General features: G+C 44.1%; 2 protein-coding genes across 2 annotated transcripts; one reads left to right on the plus strand and one right to left on the minus strand.

The window, feature by feature from the left end:
- Positions 1-1,763: 1,763 nt before the first annotated feature.
- Positions 1,764-2,937, minus strand: LOC120656256. The gene has a single exon (XM_039934292.1). The coding sequence runs from the start codon at positions 2,338-2,340 to the stop codon at positions 2,020-2,022; it is 321 nt and encodes a 106-aa protein (XP_039790226.1). The 5' UTR covers positions 2,341-2,937; the 3' UTR covers positions 1,764-2,019.
- A 9,075-nt stretch (positions 2,938-12,012) lies between these two features.
- LOC120653602 (CRM-domain containing factor CFM3, chloroplastic/mitochondrial-like) lies at positions 12,013-12,987 on the plus strand. Its single transcript, XM_039931310.1, has 3 exons — positions 12,013-12,568; positions 12,650-12,730; positions 12,808-12,987. Exons 1-3 carry the CDS (start codon positions 12,254-12,256, stop codon positions 12,985-12,987), a joined length of 576 nt encoding a protein of 191 aa, XP_039787244.1. The 5' UTR covers positions 12,013-12,253.
- The last annotated feature ends 213 nt before the right edge of the window (positions 12,988-13,200 follow it).

A 13,200-nucleotide genomic window follows, 5' to 3' on the forward strand; every position in this document is an offset into this window, starting at 1 on the left:
AAACTTTAAAACTAGTATTTTGTTTAGCTGAAATTACAAATGAAACAAGGGAAGTTTTCTGAATTGCGACATCCGGTAGGTTATCATGGATCATGTCTGTCATCTTCACGCATCAAAAGATCTGTCAAAGCAGCACAACATTTTTGGACCATATTGAGAAACTGCTTCTACCTTCAAAGACTCCAAAGGCCAACACCACGAAAAGGGAACAAGCGTGTGACAAGGAGCCCCCCTCCCCCCGCGTCGCTCTCTGTGGCGACTCGGGGGGGGGGGGCACCCCGCGCCACCACCCGCCGGTCCGTCCCGGCCGCCTCCGGCGGCGCCGCCGGCAGCTGTCTGGGCGGCGGCGGCGGCGCATGGCCGAGCCAAAGTCGGCTCCGCCCGCGTCACGCCCACCTCTTCTTCTCTCTTCCCCGCCTCCTTCCTCCTCCCGCACTTCAACCTCGCCGTTCCTCGCCATCGCCGATCACAGGGGCCGGATCCGGGCGTGCCTCCTTCGCCGACTCGGGGGGGGGGGGGGGGGGGGCGCTGCCGCCACCACTGGGGCTGGATCCGCCCCCTCCCCGCCGGATCCGGGCCTCCCTTGGCCGGTCCCAGGCGCTCCGCCGCCGCCGGCTCGGGGGCCGCCATCGGTTCGGGTGGACTCGCTGCGTGCCGCCGCCTTTGGGGTCTTGGCCACGCCGCCGCCTCCTCGGGTGGCCGGGGACCCTTGGCCTCGTCGCCGCCGCCGCCTTGGGAGGCTGGGGGCTCCCTAGCCGGGCCGCCTCTCGCTGCTGCCTCGGGTGGTCGGGGGCCCCTGGCCGTGCCATTGCCTGTGGGTGCTCCTGGCCGTGCCCCTGGCTGCGCCATTGTTCGCCCTGTGCGGGTGCTCTCGTCAGGGCTGGTGGCCGGCCGGTGGGCGACGGCCAGGGGCAGTGGCCTCCTGCTGCCATCGACTCTGGGTTGGGTTTGGGGTGAAGGCGAAAGCCTTGGTCCGCTTACAGGCTAGTGACGGCGACGTCCGAGGGCGTTGCTTACCTTGTTGAAGGCGTCACTCTTTAACCCTATACTCTCCTCTTCGGCGAGCTTTCCAGGTGAAAACCTAGACCATGTTGGTCGGACGACGGCGGCGCTTTTCTGCGTCGCTCCCTCCCTGGAGGCGTTGTCTTGGAAGCTCTTGTCGGTGGTGGTTGCATGCTCTTTTCGGAGAGGATCCACGTCTGCGCCTGCCTTCGCTTAGTTTCCTCTACATCGCCAAGTTTGTGCTGGTCGTCGGTTGGCGGATGCTTTGCCGCCTCTCTCCGTAAGCGGATACTTTGCCGCTGTACTGCTCTGGCGGATGCTTTGCGGCCGTCGTCGTTGGTTGAAATTCATTTCTGGCGGATGCTTTGCCGCCGTTGTCGGTTAGTCAAGTGGATGCTTTGCCACCTTGTTTGCGTCGTCGACCTTCACATCTTGGGTGGTGTAGTTTCCTTTAGCAGGTTTAGTTATGTGGTTTTGGCTAGGTTTCTGGAGTTCGGGTCTGTCTCCTCCTCTGTTGTTATTGCTTGGTCGTCCACCACTTTCTTGGTGGTATTTTGTGTCCGTCTTAATAGCCTCTGTTTATTAAAATTTGTAATGGTCGTATTGCTTTCTTCTTAATGAAATACGTGCTCAGGCACGTTCGCGAAAAAAAGGGTGTGACAAGGAGAAGGGTAGAAGGCCAATGGGTGGCAAATTGACATCCAATTTTTGGTGATTTCTATCCTGGGGACAAATTCGCATAGGCGCATCAGTATCACAACCCTAAGCAGTAGTTACCATGGAACCTTTAACTTTATATGCTACTAGTAGACTACTAGTAGTGACCACCGCGCGCGTACATATATACATACAAGAATACGAGATACAGTACTCTCTACACCTCTAGGCACCAACTCAACCTAAGTACATATGCTTAACACCTACCACTACCAATGTTACATGCGTGGATACGCTGTACGTATGTATATACGGACGTAGAATCCTACGTACGTACGCTAGTACCACGCAAATACACGGCTACGCGTAGATGGCGTAGCACATGCTCTCGCGCACCATGAGGTGGCTGACCTCGTCGGCGCGCGGGCGCCACCCGCTGGCCGCCCACGCCTCGTCCGTGGCGCCGCCGTCCTCGCCGTCGAAGCGGATGGCGCACGCCATCGTCAGCAGCGCCCTCGCCAGCGCGCCGCCCAGCGTCGGCGGCGCCACCGCCGCGCCGCCCGCGGCCGGGGCGGCGGCGGTGGCGGCACCGTCGTCGCCGCCGAGCGCGCTCTCGTCGACCACCAGCGCCGTCCGCCGCCGGCGCCCCCACCGCAGGCCCTGCCGCACCAGGCTCCACATGATGATGTCCTCCGGCGATCGGGAGCAGCAAGCAAGAAGCCGATCAAGAACCTTCTCGAGACCTCCTCGATCGATCTTTCTGCTCCCTAGCTAGCTCCGATCCTCCTTAAGCAGTTTTTCTCTCTCTGCCCTCTCAGCACATCCTTGCGTGCACGGATGCTTCTGATCTCCCTCCCTCCCTAGCTAGGTTTGTTGGGTCACGCGGCTCGCGCCATGTCCATGGCACCTCCCATGCTTGCTTCCTTGTGCGGGCTGCTTCTTCTTCCTTCCCTCGGCCACGCCATCATCGACCAGGGCAGAGCCTCACAGATAGTATATATAAGGGAACGATCGATGCAGCTGGCTACACACGAGATTGCTCGATCAGGTAGGTTATTATTAGTGCATGGAAGCAACCAGCATCCTTGGGATGTGTATATATGGAAGAGAAGAGGACGGAGAGGCATGGGACGGAGGGATTAAGCGTGCGTGATTAGCCAGGAGGGCAGGAGCGGCAGCAGGGAGATGATGATGATGATAGTGGTGGTGGGGAGAGGGGAGCACTAGCCTGGCTAAAGGAAAGGTTAAGCTAAGCTGTCACGATTCACGAACTACTCGGTAGTGGGATGGGGGATTCTTGCTGGCACTACCGGACTCGCGTACTTTGCCGACACTCGGCAAAGGCCGAAAAACACTCGGCAACTTCTTTGCCGAGTGTAGCACTCGGCGAAGCGCACACGGTCTTTCTTCTACCGGCGAAGCCGGCTTTGCCGAGTGCCTTTTTCTCGGGCACTCGGCAAACCTTTGCCGTGTGCCAAGCCGCATTCGGCAAAAAAAGTTGAAACGGGACGGACGATCAGGCAAACTGGCGAACGGAACGGGCGAACGGGATGAATGGGACGGCCGAACGGGACGGGGTCGAAAACTTTGCCGAGTGCCAGACGCGTGGCACTCGGCAAAGACCCAAACTTCGCCGAGTCATTATTTGTTTTAATTCAACTCCTTTGAATACAAGTTTTGTTTTCACATATTCCTTTGAATGAAATTCGACATTTCATTTCAAAATTTATATTTCATGAAACAATTCTTATTTCATGCTTTAACGAAAAATAATATATTATTTCAATCACTATTAGCTATATTTCCATTTATATGGACTGATTCTCTACATTTGACAAAATAAATTAAAAATTACGAAACAATTTAAATACCCAAAATTTAACAGTAATTAATTTATGATGTCTATTGCATATATAAAAAATGTAACATGCTTTAGCGAAAAAATTCCATTATTTCATGCAGTATAAGTTCATATTGATATTACATACACAGATGCAGCGAAAAAATCTAATATTATCAAATAGCCACAAAAAATAATGAAAATTAAACATACATCATTCCATCATGACCATTGCCTACACAAAAAGTTTGAAGTCAAAAATCAATTTGATTGTCACTTGGACTCAAAATCTTAACTGTACCATTTACAGCTCTCTTGAACCTTTTACGAGATACTTCATCTTATAACTAACATATGTGATAACTTTTGTGAAATGTCCTCAATTTTTTTTCACAGCCTCCACATATGATATCATGATTGCAAGATAAATTTCAAAATTTTTGGACTACGTTTGAGTTTTATAGAATTTAAAATCTATTCGGCCACAAATACATTGCCATATCTCCTGAATAAGATGGTCGAATTTTCCTTGGAATTCTTGGATAACACATCAAATTGGACTCAATAACATGAATATACCTTTTCCATTAATTATCCATGAATTGCACTACATTTTGTAGTTCAAATTTGAATTATCCACAAAATACTCTTTTAATGAAATAAATAATGTAAATATGGTAAACTTCAATTATAATTTACCAAAATTATATATGATGTCCATCACATACTATAATAACAGAGAAAAAAGTTTGGAGGGCAAATGAAAATGTTTTTCTCTAATTTTGCCGAGAGCCAAAAAAGACACTCGGCAAAGGTGGCTGGATGCCGAGTGCCAGCATAATGCACTTGGCATTGACGGAACGTTGCCGAGTGTCCCATGGACGGCACTCGGCAAAATATATTTTGCTGAGTGTCCTACACCTCGCACTCGGCAACTAGTAATTGTAACGGACGTGGTAACTCGTACCAGTCGGGGTAACGGAGTAACGGTCGTGGTAACAGTCGTGTGCGGTGCACGTGACATTGTTTGCCGAGTGTTTACTGTCAGGCACTCAACAAACAATAATGGCCTGAACGCCACCCCACGGTAACGGGCGCGTGCGGGGCACATGAGGATGTTTGCCGAGTGTATTTTTTGAGGCACTCGGCAAAGATTGATTTTGCCGAGTGTCAGATGAACGGCACTCGGCAAACATTAATTTTGCCGAGTGTCAGGTTTTTGCCGAGAGATTTTTGTGAAGCACTCGGCAAATGTAAACTCTGTCGAGTGCTCGATATTATGCACTCGGAAATGTGTCTAGCACTCGGCATACGTGTTGTTTCCGGTAGTGTGGACTGGGTGGTGGTGCGCTGGTGCTTGTTTCTTTCACCCGGGTTCATCATCAGACGCGGACCGGGCCAACACGCACTACCAGAAAATGGAAATATCATGACGGTGAGGTATTTTCGTGAAGGTGCGCCAAAACCCGCCATGAAAAAATATTTTCGTGGAGGCGTTCCATACACCTTCACGAAATGTACTAATTTCGTGAAGGTGTGCCATATACCGTCACAAGAGTGTACTATTTTCGTGATGTTATCTTGTAGACACTCACGAAAATAAGCTACCCCCCTCACGGAAAAAGTTAACTGATTGAGATGAGGAACACATAAATGGTTGGTCTTTCTCTTTTTAATCTAGAATTAAAACTTGTATATAGTATTTCTCTATCATAGAGAATCCAAATTTGATGATTCTTTTTTTAAATTTTTTCTAAAATCAAGCTCTTTCATTCAATAGATTTTGTTTGTATAGAATTGTTATTCCCCAAATTTTTTATGTAGCTTCTTTTTTCTTCTAACTAATTAAAAAATAGAAAAAACATTTTATGGCATAGTAATTGCTAATGTAACTTCATATTTTCTAATACTAAGATAAACATAAGTTCGTGCCAAAATTTGAGGAGCATATGAGTTTTAAAATGTTCCAAGATGTGAAAACTATATCATTTAAGTTCAAGTGTATGAAACCTTAAAAGAAATGTGTCCTATATATGAACAATGCATACTCCAATTTTTGTAAAATCTTATGAAACCTTTATGGCAACATTATGGGTGGAAAATATATTGTCACGTTAATTTGTAGAATTTTATGACCAAATTTAGATATTATTTTAATTATTATGTGGTGATTTGGATATAGAAGTTTGAACTATTCATAGAAGATAAATGTATTTTTGATCTATCTCTAAGACATGAGATGTAATGGAATATATTAGTCTAAATATAATTTTTATAGAATTTTTCAAATCTTATTGGAAGTTCACGTAGTTAAACTTGAGATTACTTTTGGATAAGGACACAAAGTCACTTAAATGAAAGAAAATAGCAGATCCACTAAATAATTACTGAAACTGCTACATAACAACGTACAGATTGTTTATTATAGGTAAAAAATATATTGGTATGTATAATATTATTATTTTTATGTGTTACTTCATAATGGTGCAATAAATAAAAGAAGAGAAAAATAAAAACATTGACAAAACAAAGCCCATTTCAGTCCTAAATGGCCCAACTAATTTTGACCATCCATTCCCGATCTGATGGTTCCGGTTGCTGCAGAATGTTGAAATTTGATAACGCTAATGTATTTTCGTGGGAGGCACTAAGAAACCGTCATGAAATTTTTTATTTTCATGAAGGTGTTCCAAGCACCGCCACGAAAAAATAACTGATTTCGTGATGTTATTGTGTAAACCCTCATGAAAATAAAGCTATTCCCCTCACAAAAAAGTTTGAGCGCCAAAACCATTTTCATGCGTGAGATTTTCGCGCTCTTTTTTTCACATACACGCGCTCACCCAGCGGCAAGGGCCCACTGTCATCCACGGTACAAACCCTAACTTTACCCATGGCAATCAAACCTCTCCCCTGAAGCCGCCGCCACAGCCAAGTCCAGAAACCTGCTGCCTCCCCCCGACCGCTCGCCCCCTACCCGTGACCCACCCTCGCACGAGCGCGAGACCGCCGCTGCCCCACGCTCGCGCCCCTCCCCCTCCCTCCCGCTAGTGCTCGTGTGCGGTAAGAGACCGGCGCCCCCCCTTCCTGCCGGCGCGACCAAAGCCGCGTTCTGCCACCGGATCTGCTCTTGCTCCCGCTGAATCTCGTGCTGGTGCCGCCCCCTACTGCTGGTGCACGTCAACGCCGGAGTTGATAACGTGACTCCTTTTGCAGCGACCCTCGGAGAATCCCGCCACACCGTAGCAGATCTGCTTTCTCCAATCGAACTGAGGTAATTTTTGTTGCTTTTTCTTCAGAAATCAGTACATGTCGAGCTCTACTAGTGAATATGCGTTGTGAAAATTGAATGTGTATTCGATTAGTTTGTAGCCAACCACTATAGCACTACTAAGTTGATCTTTGGGGTTAGATTGTTGAGATTCTAAATATTCTATCTTTTTAAATCAGAACCAAACAATGGAAGATCGTGAGTGGATGTACACTGGTTGGTCTCGTATGCAAGCTCCCTCAAATGACTGGATTGAAAATACCAACAGATTTTTGGATCATGCCTTCTCTGTGCCTAATATAGTTGAAGATGAAACCATTAAGTGTCCTTGTGCTAGGTGTCGGAATTGTGTTAGGAATAAAAGGTTTACAGTAGAGATGCACTTGTGCAGATTTGGGTTTAAGGAAGATTATAAAATATGGACATCACATGGTGAGGGACTTATTGATAGTTCAATTGAAGGTGGATATGGTGAGGGATTTGGTGAAACTGACTGCATGGATGAAATGTTAGTTGACCTAGCTGGTGAGCATCCACCGCCAATTGATGAGGAGCCAGCAGCGTATGCTCGAGCTTTTTATAGGATGGTTGAGAGTGCAGAATAGTCAGTTCATGAGAAAACAACACACTCATCTCTTTCTGCCATAGCACGTCTATTAGCTCTAAAATCTCAGTACAACATGTCAATTGCACACTTTGAAGCGAACTTGGAATTAATCCATGAGCTTTTGCCGCCGGAATCTAAGTTGCCCAAAGACTTTTACCAGTCCAAAAAATTATTTGAGGGACTTTGTATGCCATATATCAAAATTGATGTTTGTTATAACAATTGCATGCTTTACTACAAGGATAATGAAAGTAAAGAGAAGTGTGATGTTTGTGGTACCTCTCGTTATGAGGTTGGTAGCAACCGAGTGCCACGTAAAGTGTTGCGGTATCTTCCTATCACCAATAGACTACAAAGGTTATACACACATAAGAACACAGCTAAGCTAATGCAGTCTCACAAGCCATGCACTACTGGTAAGATGGTACACCCTTGTGATGGAGAAGCGTGGCAACAATTTGATAGAGACTTTCTAGACTTTGGTAATGACCGTAGAAACGTGCGGCTTGCTTTTGCAACCGATGGTTTTACACCATTCAGTTTGGCTGCAGCTCCTTACTCATGTTGGCCAGTGTTTGTCACTCCTTTGAATCGCCCGCCAGGCACACTTATGAAATCAGAATATATATTCCTTGCCCTTGTGGTCCCAGGTCCTGAACATCCTGGAAAGAAATTGGGCATTTTAATGCAGCAATTAGTTGATGAATTAATGTGTTTGTGGGGAGGGGTAGAAACTTTTGATGCATCACTGAAGAAAAACTTTAATATGAGAGCAGCCTATATGTGGTCAGTCCACGACTTTCCTGCTTATGGTAACTTTTTTGGATGGAGCACACATGGTAGGTTTGCATGTCCAGTTTGTTTGTGTGATAGTTTAGCATTTACACTTCATTATGGTCGCAAGGCTTGCTGGTTTGATTGCTATAGGCGGTTCTTACCTAGCGACCATGAATTCAGATTTCAAGCTAATGCATTTCGTAAGAACACAGTGGTTCTGGAGGAGGCTCCAAGACATTTAACAGGAGAGGAAATATTTGCCCAAATGATCAGATTTGTAGGTGACACAGAAAATTATGGAATATTGCACAATTGGACCCATATGTCTTGGCTTTGGCAACTTCCATACTATTGTAAACTGCTGCTACCACACAACATTGATATGATGCACAATAAAAAAAATTAGCTGAAGCTGTATGGAACACATGCTTTGATGTAACTGATAAGACTAAGGACAATGCCAAAGCAAGGAAAGATTTGGCTGAAATTTGCCATCGTCCATCACTACATTTAAAGCTGAAGGCCAATGGCAAATCAGACAAGCCGCGGGCCCCATATTGCATAAACAAAAATGACAAGCCAAAAATTCTAAAATGGTTTCAAACACTTAAATTTCCTGATGGCTATGCAGCCAATATTAGGAGAGGGGTTAACTTATTACAAAAGAAGATCTTTGGTCTAAAGAGTCATGATTACCACATCTTCATGGAACGCTTGCTCCCTGTTGCATTTCGTGGCTTCCTTCCAGAAAATGTATGGCTATGTTTGGCAGAGCTAAGCTTTTTCTATCGGCAATTGTGCGCTAAAGAGTTAAGCAAGGACACCATATATTCATTAGAGCAGCAAGTTGTTGTTCTTGTTTGCAAATTGGAGAAGATATTCCCTCCTGGTTTCTTCAATCCTATGCAACATCTAATCATTCACCTTCCTCGTGAGGCTCGACTAGGAGGTCCTGTCCAATCCCGTTGGAACTATCCATTTGAGAGGTAAAAACTGAAATAATATAATTAGTTTTCTGCAACAATAATTCTGTTTTCTGAAATCTGTATTTAGTTTCCTGAAATAACTATATTATTTTCTGAAATCTTTATTCTGTTCATATCTAGGGAAATCCAAAAGCTTAGAAGAAAAGTACGTAATAAGGCTCGTGTTGAGGGCTGCATTGTTGAGGCTGAATTAGTAGAGGAGGCTACGAATAACCTCTCTCTCTTTTTTAGACCTGAAGCTAGATCAGTTAGGAACAAGGTTCCTCGATATGATGATGCTGCCTCTACCTTCAAAAGTTCTTGCAACCTAGAAATCTTTCCATATTCTGGGCGTTGCATGAGCCCTCGTGGTGTTTATGAGCTCTCAGCGGATAAGTATGAGGCGGCTTTTTTATATGTTTTGACAAACATGCCAGAGATGGATGATTTTTTTTTCAAGTATGCACATATTCAATCTAGAGACCCTAATCTATTTTCCTTCCAGTTTGCTGGCACTTGCTAACTCATCTTATCCCCTTAGAAAATTTGACAAGGAACATTGGAAGAGCCGAACTGTAGCAAGGCCTGACCAACTCCGGGATTTAAGGTTGAATGGGTGGAAGAATAGTCATGGACAATATGGACCTAACTTCTTTGATTGGTTCAAAGAAGAAGTAATGCTACTAAGTACTCCTATTGTCAAATATAATTAGTGAAACAATCCGAATACTTGTAAACTGACATAGGGTTTTATTGTGAACTTGCAGTGCTTGAAGGTTTCTAGCATTGATAATGCCTTACGTCAAATTTCTTTTGGTTTTCGTAAAATGGTGACTAGTTATGGTGCTTATGATGTGAATGGGTATAGATATTGTTCAGAGGAGTATGAGAGAACCAGGTCCAAGTTAACCACAATAAATACTGGTGTCTGTGTGTCTTGCATAGATGACGACAACAATGAGCTGGAGTATTATGGTGTTATCAAGGATATCATAAAAATAAAATGGGAAGGAAGCTTGCAGCTGGAAATGGTTTTGTTTGATTGTTGCTAGTTTGATCCAACACCAAATGGAACTAGGCGTACTGAAAATTTAGGGCTGGTGGAGATTAAGCATTCTTCTAGACTTTCTGTGTTTGAACCATTTGTCATGGCAAGTCAAGTTAAGCAGGTTTATTATTTGCCTTATGCATGCATGGACAAATCAGATCTACGAGATTGGTGGGTTGCATATCATGTCTCTCCCCAGAACTATATCCCTCCAAGTGACATCAACGATGATTCAGATACTCCTGTTGGGCCAGTAGAAATGTCATTCTATCAAGAGGATGGGTTGTCGGGATCTTTTGTCATTGACTTAGGGATTGAGCTTGACAATATAAATTTGAATGGCTCTGATGAGATAACAGATCCAGATGATTTGGAATTTCTGTCCAAACTGAATGCTGGAATTGTAGATGAAGCAATGGATAATCTAGAGGGGGATGAAGAGTACCAAGATGATCTGCCTCAATATGCACCCAACGATCCAGATGATTATTAGATTTGTATTTTTTATGATTATTAGATTGTGTTCTATTTATGGAATTCTCAGAACAATTGTAGCTGGAATTTATGTGTTTTCATCTCATTTATTGGAAATATGTGAGCTTATATGTGGAGTAGAATTCTCTGTTACTATATAGTTGAAAGTTCTTTGAAAAATGTGATATTTTCTGAAATGTATAGTGAGCTAACTATTTTTTGATAATGCAGAATATGCATGGTCTTCGACACAAAAGGCTTGCGGGGAGGACACGTGCAGCCCCTGGTGGTAGCTCCCAAGAGACCAATGATGCTGCTGCCGACTCCCAGATGAGCATTGATGGTGGTGATGACTCCAATGCTGCTGTTGGTGGCAACATTCTCCATGGAGAGGAGCCTCCCAAAAAAGGAAGAGGGAGAGGGAAGAGGAATAGGACACAAATGAGAGTGCCTCCACATGAGGGGAAGGTTATGTTGAGGCCAGTGGGAAACCGGTGAGTATGCAATTCAATATCTGCATAGTAGTAGTGTCTTACTTCTACATGGCATCCATTTGTATTCTTTTTTGTAAATTTGTGAACTGATATGTCATATCCTTTGTTATAGACAATTCACCTATGTCAATTACAATCCTAAAGGCTACAAGTATGGCTCACAAGTTGGAGTAATTATCAAACGGCTTTATCCTGGTGAGATCAAAATCTGTGATGATGAAGGCAGGGTTGTTGAAACACGGGCGGCATTGTCATGGCATGATTACTTCTACAAAAAGGATGAACTTGGTTTGACATATGCCAGGCGAGTAAAGCAGGAATTCTGGGTAATTGAACTAGCAGTATGTACATTATCACTTCTATTTGATAGGAAGCTCCTAACTTTGCCTTTCTTATATTTATGTTTGTAGAGTTTGTTCACAACCACTCGAGCTGATGTAAGAAGAGCCATCCGTAATTTGGAGACATATCTTGTGAAAAGAGTATCTGATCTGATCTATCAAGCCCGTTTGGATGTTGTAAAGAAGCATGAGGGCTGTGATGATAATCAAGCACGCGATATAGAACTTACAGAAGAACAATACTTAAAGTGCAGACCTGATTGGGGCACCAGGGAAGGTTGGGCAGCCTTATGCAAGTACTGGATCAGTGAGAAGTACAAGGAAAAGAGGAGAGCAGCACGCCTAAAATCTGCTGACGTTGCTCAGAATAGAGGTGGTTCAAGGCCATGGGCAGAAACACAACAATTGCTGGTATGATATTTTTGAGCTTTCGATTGTGTTTTGCTTCTGTTACTAAATGAGACATGATATGAATAATAATGCCATGATTTTACATAGAGTTAATTACCTTAAGTTTCAAACATCATGTAACATTAGTATGATGGTCTTGTAGGAGCATAAATTTGGTCCAGAGAAGGCTGGCACTTTAAACACATATGCAGTGATGAAATCTGGATTCAAAAATGTGGATAGCACTGGAAAAAGTGCTCCAATCCCCAGCCAAAAAGCACAAAAGCGCTTGGTATGTATGCCATGCTTAACATTTTGATATGAACTTTTTCTAGTCATGCTTAGCACACTGGTATTTCATTTTAGGATGAGTACAATGCAAGAGCAATGCTTGCTGAGAATTCAAAGGATTTAGATGCACACACTTTGTATCACATGGAAGGTGGTTTGCCCCATGGTCGTGTACCAATAGCTGATGGTGCAGTGGATAAGGAAGAGGTTAGAGTAGTTGCAAAATCCAATAATCTACGTCCAGTCAATACTGCTTCTTATCGAATTGTGGTGGATGAAAATGATGAGCTGAAGGAGATGAATAAGGAGTTGAGGGAGATTAATCGGGATCTAAAGCAAAACAATGTTGAATTGACGGAGAAAAATGAGATACTCACCGAGGAAAATAGTGTCAACCGTGACATGATCATGGTAACATTTGCCCTTGTGCTTATAACAATGTATTGATATTATGCATGTATATTGATCAGCTACCTACTTTATCAATTGCAGAGGTTTTATGCAGATTTTGGCAAGGAGATACCTGCTGATTTGGTAACCCGTCTAGCAAATATTGATGCCCGTCATCAACAGGTAAACACATCAGATGATTGTTGCTAGATCAGCTTTTTCCAATGGAAAAAGCTTAACAACATGTGTATGTGTTTCAGGTTACAGCATCATCACATGCCAGGACTAATACGGAAGATATGCAAAGCAACGGCAATGAAATGAATAGCGATGAAGATGAGGACTACATTATGGATCGTGAAGATGGCCGTGATGATGATGATGACTTGGATGACACAGATGAAGATGATGGTGGCAGCGAAGAGGTTGATGGCAGTTGATCGAATGGACAACAATGAAACTAGCGCTTGACTCCTAACTTTTGGGCTCTTTTGGCTAGGCATGGTTTCTTTTGGTAACATGTGCCTTTGGCTAGTACTTTGGTTCATACCAAACCTTTTGCTGTTGTGGTATTGATGGCTAAACTATGGGAGCCTTTGCACTGATGCAGTGCCCTTTTGTATGATAGCTAGGCGCTAATGATAGCTAGAACT

This window comes from Panicum virgatum, chromosome 1N (assembly GCF_016808335.1).
Source record: "Panicum virgatum strain AP13 chromosome 1N, P.virgatum_v5, whole genome shotgun sequence".
Classification (NCBI taxonomy): domain Eukaryota; kingdom Viridiplantae; phylum Streptophyta; class Magnoliopsida; order Poales; family Poaceae; genus Panicum; species Panicum virgatum.